We start from the raw sequence: 15,740 nt of genomic DNA on the forward strand, positions 1-15,740 counted from the left end.
ACAGTGTGAGGTTTTGTAACATCCAGTATTTACTCAGGGTTCTTACACTGATGCGCAGAAAAGAAGTGATACTTCAGCATCCAAAAGGTTCAAAACCTTGTAAATTAATTTAAAAGAACATTTTAAAAGGCCTTGAATTTTTTGTTGTTGTTTAAATAAAAATACAACAATCCTAATAATTTCTATTGACTAATATTATTTCCATATTTACTATTTTTTATATACACACACCAACCTTTTACACTTGATCTTTCATTTAAAACATATGTTCAACAATACTGTATTTACTGACGATAATTAAATATAGTGTAAAATAGTTTTATGTGGATTTTAGTACTTAAGCGTCTTAATTTTTTTTTTTTTTATACAATGATGAAGGCATTGCATGAGGTTTTTAAAAATATTGTGTACGATATTGTAATACTATATTTATAAAATATTGTAATAAAAATATTAATAATAATAAATTAATAAAAAAATAAGTTTAAAAAACGCACAAAAAACAACTCGTATGCTTATTTTAAAAATATATTTATTTCTTTTTTTCCGCTTTGATGTCCCATCTCGAACACCCCACCCCTGAAAAATTAAGTAATAATAAATTAATTTTAAAAATGTAAAAAAAAAAACAACTACTTGTATGCTTATTAAAATTGCATGTAGACAGTTATAAAAAAAAATGTTTGTAATATTTATTTTTAAATGTATTATTTTAAATATATATTAAATCTCATATAATAATTTTTTTTCTATAATTAAATTTCATCTAGAATTTCTTTTATGATTATTATTATCATTATTATTATTATTATTATTATTTACAACGTCGTCATGTGCCACGTAATGTCAGTTCTAACTTTCGACACGGTACTGTACAAAAGTCTTGAGCTCCTCCTAATGATGTTAATTAAATTAAAGAAATGGAAATTAAATGCTTTTAAAAGTGCTTAAAAAGCAATTTTAAAATGGGTTGTTTATGTAACGATCTCAGCAGCAACTACATTTCCCCTCTCATTAGTTTCAACCACTCAGCATTCAACATCACCAGTAGACTAGCTACTGGTCTGATCATCTCTCATAATCTCACTGGTATATACAGTACATATACAGTGTATAAAATACACACCCCTTCTACATTACTAACTTCCTACTTCTCAGTCAGATTGATTCTCGTGTCTCATGTTTTTTGCCACAAACTTAGAAATATAATGATGTCATAGCCTTTACTAGGAACAAAGCTGGTTCGAATTCAAAACTTAGTGACATTAGTGCGTAAACAGTGTGTGTGTTTAAGGTGTATAATGTTATACAATTGATTATTAAGATCGGTAATCAGTAATCTGCACCTACTGTATAAGTGTGATTCTGCCGTTGCCATGGCGCAGGTGGAGCGCGGTGAGCCCGAGCCACGATCCCGGCCTGAACCTTACGAGCGTGGCGGTCCCGCAAGGCAAAATTTAGTGCCTCGGCAGCTTATTGATCTGCCCTGTGTGTGTGTGTGTGTGTGTGTGTGTGTGTGTGTGTGTGTGTGTGTGTGTGTGTGTGTGTATAGAGCGAGTGTGTGTAGAGCGGCAGGCCTCAGGCTGGACTCTGTCCTTGACCCACCCTGGCCAGGAGTTTCCCCAGGGCTGAGTGCACTTTGCAGAAGGATATTGATTTTGTTGGAGGAGGAAATGTGTTTTTGGTTTTTCTTTATGGAGAAGGACAGGACGAGGAAAGGGGACGGACGGACGGATTGATGGTGTGCAGAAGGAGATGCGGGAGGAGACAGTGTCTTCTCCTTGACTGCTCAGGTCGGTCGAGGACGGCTTCGCTCTCCGGACGTCTTAATCCCAGTCCCTCTCTTTCAGTCTCTGGGTCTGTCTCTCACTTTCTCCTTCTGTCCATCCCTCATTTTATTTCTCTAATAAATCCAAACTAATGGCAACACTAATAATAATAATAATAATAATAATAATGATTTAGAAATCTCTGGAAACAGGTCACAGGACGATCATGGCTCCTTTTTTTGTAGCTTGACGTTTTGATAGGAACAGATTATCACATTTATTACCTTTGGAATCGTTTTTTGGTTGTCAAGACGTTTTTGGAAACGTGAAAGACACAGAACATGAAATAAGCAGGGATGACCGATACGATCATGTGATACAGTATGATGGGAATATCACAATATGATAGCATAACCTTTTTCTTACATTTTTTTATTGTTTTTTATTTTTTTTATATTGTATTTATGAGATTTTGAAGCTCTGTCATGTGTAACTCACAAATTACTGACTGAATGATAGAATTTAGGATATATTGGAATTTTATTCTAAAAGAAAAGGGAAATAAAGTTCTCAAATGAAAAACTAATTTAAACCGTAAAGCTATTATTATTATTATTATTATTATTATTATTGATAATAATTAATATATATATATATATATATATATATATATATATATATATATATATATATATACTATAACTACAGTAGTAAACATATTTTAGCTTATAATCCAACCACATATTTTTTTTAAATAGAAATTGTCTGTTTGGTTTTATGTGCTATTAAACACATAAAACACTTTTTTATATTTATACATTTTAAGTAAATCAATTAAAGATTTTTTTTTTTACATTTTCAAAAAACATAAATAGCTATAAATCTAAATAGATAACAGTAACCTATAAAGCATTTATTTATTTATTTATTATTATTATTATTATTATTATTATTATTATTATTATTTTAATGTATTTTTAATTTAAATTTTTGCCCTTAAATTTTGAGTTTAGTTTAAACATTATTACGAGGCAAATGTTCCAGTTCGTTGCGTTGATTTGTATTGTGTCGGCGTTAAAATACAAATTTCATCCAAATTTATTTAAACTAAAAAAAAGATTTTCAGATTTATAAAATTTTATTCCAAAATCTGTATCACACACCAGACACAGGCCCAGGACATGACTAACTAAAACAAGGCGTATGTATGTGTGTATGTGTGTATGTGTGTGTGGGTGTGTATGTGTGTATGTATGTGTGTTTTATTGCCCGTATGCGACCTCAAAAAGCTGGTGACCTTTGACCTCTGCTTCTCTGTATGTTGTGAGAAGTTGCAGAAACAACTTTTTCTGCTTTTAAGTGGAGATGAGTGTAACATGCATGTCAACACTACACACACACACACACACACACACACGTGCGTGAAAACACATGTCTGCACTTCAAAGTTCAAAGTGTGTATGAGAAGAATTTTCACACATTTGTGGGTGTATTTGTGTGTCTGTGTAGTAGTAGTGTGTGTGTGTGTGTGTGTGTGTGTGTGTGTGAAGCTTAACACAGGCAGTCTGTGTGTATGTTAGCGTGTGTGCACGCATTACAATGACTTTACTTTGATAAATATACTGTACCTGGCAGACCCTCCTGGTGTGTGTGTGTGTGTGTGTGTGTGTGCGTGTAAAATGCTTGACATTAATATTAAAACCAAGACTGACATTATGTGTTCTGTGTGCAAGGACTAGATAAACATGCTTGTGTGTGTGTGCGTGTGTGTGTGTGTGTGTGTGTGTGTGTGTGCGTGTGTGTGTGTGTGTGTGTGTGTGCGTTTTGCTGCAATAGATGGATGAATGTGAGTGAATATTAATAACTCTATCTGTCTCTGACCCGCTGCGGAGTGAAAAGAACAATGATGAACACCGAGCCCCTCGCTGCTTAACAACTATCTCAGGCACCAGCTTGACACCGAGGCCATTTTTCATCACCCAAGCACCTGAATGGAGTGTGTAGACGCTTATACACTGCCTGGCAAAAAAAAAAAAAGGAAAAAAAAAAAAGTGGCATTTTAGAAAGGTTACATTATTGGGCTGCAACAAGCAAAGAAAACAACTAAGGAGAATCGAATTACTGGAACTGGTTTAGGACGGATAGTGCTGAACCGTCAGCTTTGTAGAAGAAATGTGGTCGGGGAAAAAATGCTGTTTTTTAAATGCTTATGGTAAAAAAAAAAAAAAGATCAACAGTAAAAGTCAGAGCCAGGTTAAAAACTGAAAGTAACAATATTTCCACATATACAATGTGATTGGAGGCTCAATGATTAGCGCTGTCTCCTTCTTCCTCCAGAGTCCAAGCTCCAGTCCCACCTCGGGGTTTGAATGTTCTCCCTGGGTGGGTTTCCTTCGGGTTCTCCAGTTTCCTCCCACAGTCTAAAGACATGCAGATTAGGCTAATTGGCGTTCCCAAATTGCCCGTAGTGTGTGAATGTTGACCGACGGTCTTACTATAACAATGTCTTACTAAAACAAATGTTTTTGCTCGACTCATTTACATGTCGATTTTTTTATTTTAATTATTATTGTTATTAATTATGAATATTTTATTTATTTATTATTATTATCCCGAGAACTCCAACAGAACAAAAGCCGAATGTGTGTTAGATAAAAGGCCTCATAAAGACTTGTCTGTTCGTCGTGATGAAATCTGCGATGCATCACCGTCAGCCGTTCAGACTTCCCTGATTTTTTTCCCCCGCCGTTACCTGGGGACGTTCACACCTCGGCTAGATTTCCATTTCACCATTCGTGTGTGTGTGCGCGCGGTGTAACGGCACCTAGGTGCGGCGTTTTCGCGAGCCGGTCCGATGCTGTCACCCGACGAGTTTTGCGCATGAGGTACACACGTTCCTTCCCTCGGCCCGTGTTTGTCCAGGTGTTCGCCTCATCCTTTCCTCTTCACACCGACCGCATTCCCTCGCTCTTCCTGCCCTCCGTCACATCCTCCGTCCCGCCTGACACCCGCACCGCACATTCCACGCCCCGGCGCCAAGGAGGAAGTGTGTTTGAAGAGGATGACGGGGTCCGTGTTGGAGTGCGAGCGGATCGTCGGGTCGTTTGATCCGGGCCGACCTCGGGAGCTTTCGCTGCCTGTGACACACAAGTTCCAACAGTGTGCAGTCCAAACACAGAGCTCTATTACATTACACACTCACACACACAAACACACACACAAGAACACCAGAGTACTATCTTTTACCCGACTTTATAAGCCTTTAGGAAACTACAGTTGCCCCAGCTATAACTTCAGATACAGCCCGATGACATCATAACATTTATGATGATGTAATATGATGTTGTTACGTCACAATAAACTTCTAAGAACGACAAACTGTCATTGAAAGAAACTGATTTTTATTTAAATTTTTAAATCCTGAACATTTTAAAAACTTAATAAATATATTGATAAATTTTATTATTAATTAGTTGTATAAAAGTCACATTTAAATGTTTAAAATTTTTGTTTTGAAACAAAAAAATTAACTTATATATAATTTATAAGTAACTATTTCATGTTTCATATTCTGCTCAGAAAAAAAAAATTCTAATTGAAGAGTTTGGTAGCACCGTACATCTTTTTCTTTGCAGAATCCGTTACTGTTCGAGTCAAACTGGGACTTGTGAGGACTTTTCTGCTGAATGATGCCGTGAAAACGAATGACTTTTACAACAAGCTTTAAGCACAGTACGGCAATTGAATGTGCGAACTTTTTAAACAAGGCTGTACGTACAGTACGTGCAGTCATTCACGTGACCATTCATTCCTGATCCTTGAAAATCAATGGATAAAGTTGGCCGCTAACTTCCATAAGAGACGCATCTGTCTGTGGGAACTGTACACACAATCGTTTACCAACATCACTTGCACAATAGAGGAGCCACATCCACATCCATCTTACAGTCCTGACCTCGATCCAAGCCATTTCCACATGTTTGGGCCGGTAAAGGAGTTCCTGGGAGGCCAGTTTTTTTTTAATTTTTTACATGAAGCGGAAAAAGTCCGATCATGGTCCTGGGGTACTGAGAAAACTTTCTAACTTGATGGTGTCCAAGCACTAGTGAAACGCTGGGATAAGTGCAGTAGTGGTGTTTTTTTTTCTGTATTCTGTTATTCTTCACAATCAAAAGTCCAGGTTTGACTCGAACAGCATGTATTACAAAGCGCTGCTCATGTGTCAAAGTATACCTTTAGGAAAGCCTTTATGAAGAGTTGTGAAGAGATTCCTCATCTTATTTCTATCGTTGTATGTGATAAATATTTTAGGTCTATGATTAGACATTTATTGTGATTCTTGGATATAAAATATAATCCGCATATATCTTCAAATGATTTCAGAATTTTTTATATTGTAAAAAAAACTAAATGTATCAACCCATGTCGTCACATTTTATCGTCAAAATGTATTGCGATATGATATTTTTTATCACATCGCCCGACCTGAGTCTCGCATTATTATACATCTAAAATGTATATTTGTGTGTGTGTGTGAGTGATGGATTGGCACCCTGGCCAAGGTGTACCTCGCCTCGTGCCCTGAGTCTCCTGGGATCGGCTCCAGCCCCTCCGTGACCATGAATACAGGATTAAGCGGTACATATGATGTGTGAGTCAGTTATATCATTAACAGAATAGTTTATTTTAACGTGGCCGTAACTCTGAGGTTAAATAGTCCCGATGTTTTTGTTCTGCTTCGTGAAAACTACTTGGACCTGCTTGGAAAACTTCCTGATATGGAACGTCGACACCTTTAACGTTTTTTATAATTGATTTCATTTGTATTTTTATGCATTTTATTTATAATAATGATTATGTTGAGTGAAGCTTGACTTTGTAAAGTCTCTTGGAATCAGTGAGTCAATTAGAAAGAAACTGATTTTTCCGAGTTTTTAAAAAAAAAAAAAAAAAAGAAAGAAGTTTCTGAAGAATAATCTTGGGCAGTCTGTTCCGCCAGATATCTGAAATCAGTCCGTTCAGGGACGTGATTTATATCTTCACTTTAAAAGTGGAAAAGTGTGTGTGTGTGTTTAAGAGCCCATCTGCACAGTGAAGTTGCTCGTCTCCCGTTTTTGGCTGGAATTTGTGAGCAGCTTGATGTATTTGACATGTGCGTGACAGGCCGCAGCTCTTCAAACCCAACACAAGCACTGTGCTTTCTGTCTGCTCCCAGCTGTGTGTGTGTGTGTGTGTGTGTGTGTGTGTGTGTGTGTGTGTGTGTGTGTGTTGTTTCTACATCAGAGAAGCAGATTGTTTGCCATCAGCACTTGGTAGTGAAACACACACACACACACACACACACACACACACACACACACACATCTGTGACTGTAGAAATCTGACCCTGACATCATTCAGTATAATTAGTGTAGCTAATTAACCCTGTATACCTCTGACTGCATCTAAAAAGACACTTTCTTTGTAACAGCTGAGTGAAATTCCTCACAAGGTCACAGCTGTCACATGTTCCTAGGCTTGTGGATGGATACACACACACACACACACACACACACACACACACACACACACACACACACACACACAGGCCCTAGAATTTGTAAAAAGAAAAGTGAACACCAGAAGTGAGTGTGTTTCCGATTGTCAGTTTATTTTTCTTTCATCTTTTTCTATCTGCTGTCGTTCTCCAGGTCTCTGTCTCTCTCTGTCCATCTCTCTCTGTCTTATTCACTCACTCTTTCTTTCTCTGTCTCCCTCCCTCGCTTTCTCACCCTCTCACTCACTCACTCACCCACTCACCCACTCACTCACTCACTTTCTCACCCTCTTACTCACTCACCCAATCACTCACTCACCAAATCACTCACTCACCCTCTTACTCACTCACTCACCCACGTACTCACCCACTCACTCACTTTCTCACCCTCTTACTGACTCACTTACTCACCCACTCACTCACTCACTCACTCACCCACTCACTCACTCACTCACTCACCCACTCACCCACTCACTCACTCACCCACTCACTCACTCACCCGTTTACCCACTCACCCACTCACTCACTCACTCACTCACTCACTCACTCACTCACTCTCTTACTCACTCACTCACTCACTCACCCACTCACTCACTCACCCACTCACCCACTCACTCACTCACCCACTCACTCACCCTTTCACTCACTCACCCGTTTACCCACTCACCCACTCACTCACTCACTCACCCACTCACTCACTCACTCACTCACCCACTCACTCACTCACCCACTCACTCACTCACCCTTTCACTCACTCACCCGTTTACCCACTCACTCACTCACTCACTCACTCACTCACTCACTCTCTTACTCACTTACCCACTCACTTACCCACCCACTCACTCGCTCTTTCACTCAATCACTTTTTCACTCACTGTTTCACTAAGTCACTTTTTACTCATTCTTTTATGTTTTCACTTACTCACTTACTCACCTATTTTATCTTTCACTCACTCACTCACTCACTCACTCACTCTCACTTTTACTCAATTACTTTTCCACTTATACACTCACTCACCCCTTCATGCTTTCACTAACTTAATCACCCACTACTTTATGCTTTCACTCACCCATTCACTCACTCACCCACCCACTCACTCACTCACTCACTTACTCACCCACCCACTCACCCACCCACTCACATATTTCTGTCTCTGTTATTTCTTTGTAACACAGTCCTACAGTATGATAAACTCGTGCTTTAGTGCTTTAAAATGAATAACTCCTACAGGACTTAAGTGCTTGTACTATTACTCTCAGCACATCCTTCATCCTTTAGAATATTTAAAGAAACACTGAAACATTCATAAACACAGTATATGGCTCGTGTTTTACACGAAACTCGGTTAACAGAGTCAGAGATCCAGATAACACTTACATGCAACATGTGCAGATACTCTCGAGCCAGGACTTAACCTTTTTCTCCCGACTTTGCTTTCATGTTATTAACGGAACATTTTATTCCGTCCTAAAAGTCAAGCTCTATTTGAGCAAAAGTGCGCACTCTCGCTTTAGTGAAGTCACGCGGGAGCACGCTGGCATTATTAGCTCTGCTGAAATGTGAGAGCCGGCTTCAGTAAATGTCTCGGAATATATACGAGTCTCTTTTTCTCCTTAAACATCACAGTGCTGCGTGTGTGTGTGTGTGTGTGTGTGTGTGTGTGTGTAATTGTTCTGCCAGTCTACTGAGGGGGCGAGTGAGTGCTTCATACAGGCTGAATGAGGGTCACTTGCACCCTGTGTGATGTTCCCTCACCCTGAACTGTGCACCTGCATGGACAAAGTGTGTGTGTGTGTGTTAGTATAGAGGCCCAAGTGCTGCCCTTGTGAAATTTATTTGGGTATCAGGATTTTTACACCGGTTGCTGTTGGATTTACAGGTCAGGATGGAATGTGGGGCCCAATGAAAAGCACTTTGATCGGGCGAGGAGGAGCCGTAAAAACACGATCTCTCCATGAACGGGGGAAACGCAAAGGGTTATGGGAACGATCGGAACGTCTCGCACCAGGATTACGTCTGTTTATCGCTGTACTGCTTGAACCTACTATCAGTGTCCAGGATTTCACACGCAGTGGAAGTCCTAAGCTAATTATTCCATTGTTATAACATTAGCTTTCTTTACTAACATCTGCTTTATGTTTGTAAACGACAGATTAATTATGTAATATAAAATTAATAAATATATATATATTTTTTTATTTATTTTTTCCTTGTTGCTTGTTGCACAAAGGACACTTTCACATAAGACACTTTTATGCATATTTGCACACCCCCCTGGACATTTCTATTTAAATCCCACTTTATCTCCATAATAAAGTTTCTCTGTTTTTCCATATTTCTACAGCTGGGTTTTTCATTATATTGTGTTTTATTTTTGTACAGCTAGGTTTTATTAGATTTCTTTTATATATTTTATATTTTGTCTTTTCTTATCTATATATATATATATATATATATATATATATATATATATATATATATATATATATAATTTTTTTTTCCTTAGCTTTTCGTTATTTTATTTTCTATTTTATTCCATATTTATTTCCTATTAATAATTTTTTTTAAGGTCACGGGCAGTTGTCTAAGCATTTTACTGCATATCGTACTGTGTATGACTGTGTATGTGACAAATAAAATATGTCTGTGAACTCAAAATTTTTTTACTTTTTGATTTGAACAAACCAAATAATGCTGTTAAACCTTGTCTGAGTTAATGGATATACTGTAGTATGTGAGCTACAGAGAATATTATGCAAGAAAAACTTTATCTGTTAATACACAGTATTCAGTCAAATTCTCAACAGCAGTTAATTAATCGCTGATTAATCATTAACATACCGACGATGTAATGCGGGTGATCTAAGAAGTTATTAATTTAATCATAACCATGCAATAAGCAGAGCATGCTCACTTTATAGTGCCTGACAACAGTGTACGTTTATTTCGCAATTTATGGAAGGAGTCTCCAGTGTTAGCATTTTGTAACAGTCAGAAAGAAAAAAAAAAACACTAAGTTGTTTCCAACATGGGGAAATTTACAGGACTGGGTTTGTATGGGATAATTGACTTCAAGACATAATATAGAAGTAAGGAATGAGTCTCTATAGCTGCTGTGATATGAAGTAATGTAGATTATGAGACCAGAAATGTTTTTAATAAGAGGTATACAATCCTTCTAATAATTATGCGTTAGTTATATATATATGAAGAAAAAAAAAAAAAAAAAATATATATATATATATATATATATATATATATATATATATATATATATATATGAAATATATATACGGTCAAATATATATATTTTTGACCGTAATATTGTATTTGTTTCATGCAGAGACGCCGGCTCCTCCAGGAACTTGGCGAGCAGAAGATCCCCTTCCTGTCCCCCTCTGATCCCGGCTTCCAGCAGCTAGTGAGTGCTTCTGATTCCAACGCGGAGATCTGCTCTCTTTAATAAATACAAATAACAATTCAGTAATCTCAGCTGATTAAACCGCTGGTAAACAATACGTCGTATACACTAGTGCGTAAATCAGACTAAGCTAATGCTTGTTGTATTGCAGTGGGATACGAGTTATTCGGGACTGATGCTGCGGCGCTCGGGCAGCCTTCCTCCAGGCCTGGACGAGCGCGTTCAATCCGCACTGCGCACGCTGCGTGACCGAGGCTGCCTCCTGAGAGATCTGGTGCGCGTCCGAGAGCGCGATGTGTTCACGGCGGTCTCGCGTGCGCTCGTTGGCCAGCCTGGGTGCACCTACCGCTACCTGGACACCCGTCTCTTCACCATCCCCTGGCACTGCGAGGAGGACGAGGGCCTGGGACATAACGAAGGCCATGGAGACAAACCCTGCTGTGATGTGGGGCTGAGAGCCGCCTGCAAGGCCTTATGGGAGCTGAACCAGTTCTTTTGCTCTGACGTACAGCAGAATCAGAACGCCCGGGCCAGCAAACGCAAGTGCAGCGAAGAACAAGGAGAAGAAGAAGAAGAAGAAAAAGAAGAAAAGGGAGGGGAAGAAAAGGCCAAAAGCGAAGGATGTTCCGAGGATCGAACGTGCAAAGAGAAGGAGGCCGGGAAAGAGTCAGATAGCGGACAGGGCTGCTCTCGCTCGTCTCCTCTTTCTTCCAAGTCAGGCCCGATCCGCTTTAACATCACACTTATTAACTACATGGACCCGGCCAGCATGAGCCAGCTGAAGGAGGAGCCGTATTACGGCATGGGGAAGATGGCAGTAGGATGGCACCATGACGAGAACCTTGTCCCTCTGTCGCCCGTCGCGGTTTACAGCTACAGCTGCCCGGCAGAGAGCAAGACAGAAGGTGAGGGAGAAAAAGAACAGCGTGTTACAGCAGGGCAGTGTAAAAAAACAGATCAAGAAAGTGACATGACGACAAGTCAAAGTTGTAGCGTATTATCACTTCATAGTGCTTAAAATGCTCAGACAGAGAGTTATGCAACTAGATGGCAAAGTAAAAAAACTAAACTAAACTAAAACCATAATGTGCATTAGTATGGCAGCATAAGACCACCACAAGCGACCAGATTCATGGAACCGTCCTACACACACACACACACACACACACACACCCTGACAGTTGTAATAAACTTTACACTCACTCTAAAAGGGAAAGCCTCAGAAGCACAAACAAGTGTACCCTTCTGGGATGTACAGTAGATTGAATTATTCTGTACATTTCTGAAAGCTCCCATATTTTACCCTTTCTTTAACACGTTAAAACAGCACTCAGAGCTCCCCTAGTGTATTTCTGTTAATGCTCCAACTGAAATCCTCCTCTGATAATGAGTTTCTCTTACCTCAAACTGCCTTCATGGGTGTTTCAACACTTAACCCCAAAGTCTGGTTCATTTTGATCAGTGAGAACACAATTGTTCCATCTGCTGTATCGGAGGCGGTAAATAGGCAAGTGTACTTGAGGACGGAGGCCAAAGAAAATGTGAACACTGGCCCATGGTGAAGTGACGCGGGGGTGTTAGTGGGGGGGTAACGTTCCTGAGCACGGTACAAATCAATCAACCCATTGTCACTCCTTCTCCAAGTGCACCATTTCAGTGTCTTTGTAAATGAGCTACTGCTGAGCAACAAGTCGAGGGAGGGGATCTTCCTATATTAGGTCACATGAGAAAGATTCAATCTAATTGGCTTGTTTTAGCCTAGGCCAAATACCAAAAAGCAGGAAATGACTCATCTACATATCTAGATATGCCTAGAAAGTACATAATGGGTCCTTTTTGAAGTAACAGACCAAATACAGCTTTGAACATGTCAGTTTACTTTTCTACAGACAGACAAATAATTGAACAGCATTTTGATCTAAAGTTTCTATCCAGATCATTAACTGATCATTAGCGCCTTATAGAATTCCCAATCTATCTTAACCCAATCTTAGCAAGTTTGGACCAAAAACCAGTTCAGATCCAGTTTCCTCAATCAATAGAATCGAGACAGCCAACACTTTTATCTGTATAGAACCGGTGTCTGAGATGCTACGGATAGCTTTAAGCCAGAGAAATGGCTTATAGCGGCTCTAATGAAGCTTAACCGCGTGACATTTAACTTTCGAACCCGGTCTCACCAAATTTACACCCATTACATTGTTTGTACTTGACAACTGATCTTAAGCACAGGCAAAGCAAACAAGTGTGCAGACGCCCGCCACGATTTAGCAGCGATTAAGGAAACAAACCCTGACTCTACACTTACTCGTTCTCATACATGTTGCTCTAAAGAGAACCACCTGTTTCGGCTTCGTTTCAACCCTATCCTACCCACCGATTTGACCTCTGACCTTTCTGAAGTCTGCTTTAAAACACAGTACCTCTGTGTGTGTGTGTGTAAACTGACCTCTCGGTTCACTCCTGACAAAAGCTGTTCCTGTGTGAACACACACCAGCTGCAGCTCTCTCTTCAGTGTGCGTTGCCGTGAAGCTCTGCAGAGACGGCTAGATGGAATCACTACCAGGAGGATCGTCTCTGTTTTTTTTTTTTTTTTTTTTTTACGAGATCTTACAAGATCCTGGCGTTAGCATGTGCAGGAGTTTCATCGTGTGTGCCCCTTTGGGCCTGGTCTCGGATCGATCTGGTTTGTAATGCAGTAATGCACTGTGAAGTGAGCAGAGCTTTCACAAAGCCATTTTCATGAGACCTGGTCTTTCTTTCCTTTTTTTTTCTCCTTTAATACACGTTTTTCATACCTCAGCAAAGTTCCTGTGCTTAACAACATAACGTCAAGTACCAGCTCCCATTCGAAATATGAAACAACTCGTCTATCTGTTATTGTCTGATTACTCCGGCCCGTCTCCAATCTCTGATATGTGGTCGCTTGAAAATAAACAGTTCAGACATGATTTTTGTCAGATGGAGGTACGTTTCTGATCGGATCCCGAGCAGGCGCTGATGCTCTCCGTGCTGGTGGCCCTTTGAGAGCTGTGTCAGGGAACACGGGGCTGAAATTAAGTTACTGTTTATCCCTGCTGAGCAAAGAGAAAGGCCTGCTCTTGACTTGGCCTCCGAGAGGAGTTTAGTATTGATTTTACTCAGCTGTCCTGTGCTTTATGATTTCTTTGTTGGTTATTGTTTTCTGGCTTTAAGAAGGGGGAAAAAGGGGGAAAAATGGCTCCTTTCTCTGAACACTGTTTACGAAGGAAAAAGTTTAGGACTTTACCATACTTCGACTTTACGCTGGCGGCACAGTGGCTTTAGCACCATCGCCTTGCATCTCCAGGGTCCGGGTTTGAGTCCCGCCATGTGGTCTTGCATGTTCTTTCTGTGCTTGCTCACTTATACTATTCCTACTATATTATCACTGCTACAAACAGCGTTTGGCAGACTCTTATCTAGAGCGACTTACTTTTTATCTCATTATACATATCAGTTGAGGTTTAAGCCCTCTGCTCAGTAGTCCAGTGACTTAACATTGAGCTACTCTTGCCCCTACCATGTTACCACTGCTTCCCCACCTACTTCTATTCGGAGGAAAAAGGGTGAAGCTTTGAAACCTTAGAACACCATCCCAACTGTAAAGTATGGGGCTGGTAGTATAATGTTGTGGGGCTGCTTTGCTGCAGAAGGGACTGGTGCACTTCACAAAAAATAGATGGCATCATAAGAAAAGAAAATTCTGTGAAGGATATGCTATATTGAAGGAACATCTGAAGCCACAACCAGGAAGTTAAAGCTTCGGCCCAGATGGGTCTTCCAAATGGACAATGATCCCGAGCATACCTTTAAATTAGTTATAAAGTGGCTTAAGGACAATATAGTCAAGGTATTGGAGCGGCCATCACAAAGCCCTAATCTCAATCCCATAGAAAATTAGTGGGCGGCACAGAAAAGGCAAGTGCGAACAAGAACACCTACAAACCTGACCCAGTTACACCAGTTCTGTCAAGAGGAGTAGGACAAAATTCCAGCAAACTATTGTAGAAAGCTTGTGGAAGGATACCCGAAACATTTGACCCAAGTGAGACAGTTTCATTTATTTGTCTGTCCGTCTACTTCTACTACTCCATCCATCCATCTAGGAACCTCTTTAGTCCAATTAGGGACCAAGGAGCTCAGTCGTGATCACCTTTGTATTTATTCCCATTCACACACTTCGGGCAATTTGGGAACGCCAGGTAGCCTAATCTGCATGTTTTTGCACTGTTGGAGGAAAGTGGAGTACCCGGAGGAAACCCACCAAGCATGGGGAGAACATGCAAACTCCAAGCACAAAGACCACCAAGCGTGGAAATTGAACGTGGACTCTGGAGGTGCAAGGCGACAGTGCTAACCACCAAGCCACCATGCTGTTTCTACTACCACTACCACTGCTGCTATTTAACCATTACTAGTTTTACCACTAATACCAATATTTCTACTAGTATTCTCATCCATCACTGGGGGGCTCCCACATCAAGGTTACTATTTAGTTAGGGAGGGCTGAAGACCATCAAGTGTTTTCTCCAAACCACCTGAACAGAACAGCGCTATCTGCTCCTTCCGCTTGCGTAAGCTCACACTCATGATTGGCTGTAGAGCCATGATTGATGTGAAAGCACTAAGTGCCTCCCATCTCAACCCTCTGAGAGAGCTCGGCCAATCAGCTCTCTTTAGACCCCTGGCTGCGGGAGGTTACAGCATCACCCGGGAATCAAACTTGCGATCTCCAGCACTTCTACTACTACTACTACTGTTGCTACTATGTTCCTACTGATACCATGGCTACTTTTACTATAACCATTACTACCACAACCACTACAGTACTGTTACTATGTCACTACCTCTCCCACTCCTACGCTGTGGAGATTTGGCTTTTTCAGCTCCTAAAGCATTCATGATCTCAGGCATTGGTGTTGGATGAGGAGGCCTGGTGTGCGGTCAGTGTTCATTCCATAGATGTTCAGTGGGGTTTGAGGTCAGGGCCA

General features: G+C 40.2%; 1 protein-coding gene across 2 annotated transcripts in view; it reads left to right on the forward strand.

Annotated features, from left to right (window-relative positions):
• The window catches only part of fto (FTO alpha-ketoglutarate dependent dioxygenase), a 168,904-nt gene that overhangs the window by 22,441 nt on the left and 130,723 nt on the right, over window positions 1–15,740 (forward strand). For both annotated transcript variants that reach the window (XM_053492258.1, XM_053492257.1), the window contains exons 2-3: window positions 10,650–10,727; window positions 10,879–11,632. In XM_053492258.1, the coding sequence (XP_053348233.1) occupies window positions 10,650–10,727; window positions 10,879–11,632 (832 nt within the window). The remainder of the gene's footprint in view (window positions 1–10,649; window positions 10,728–10,878; window positions 11,633–15,740) is intronic.

This window comes from Clarias gariepinus, chromosome 3 (genome assembly GCF_024256425.1).
Source record: "Clarias gariepinus isolate MV-2021 ecotype Netherlands chromosome 3, CGAR_prim_01v2, whole genome shotgun sequence".
NCBI lineage: Eukaryota > Metazoa > Chordata > Actinopteri > Siluriformes > Clariidae > Clarias > Clarias gariepinus.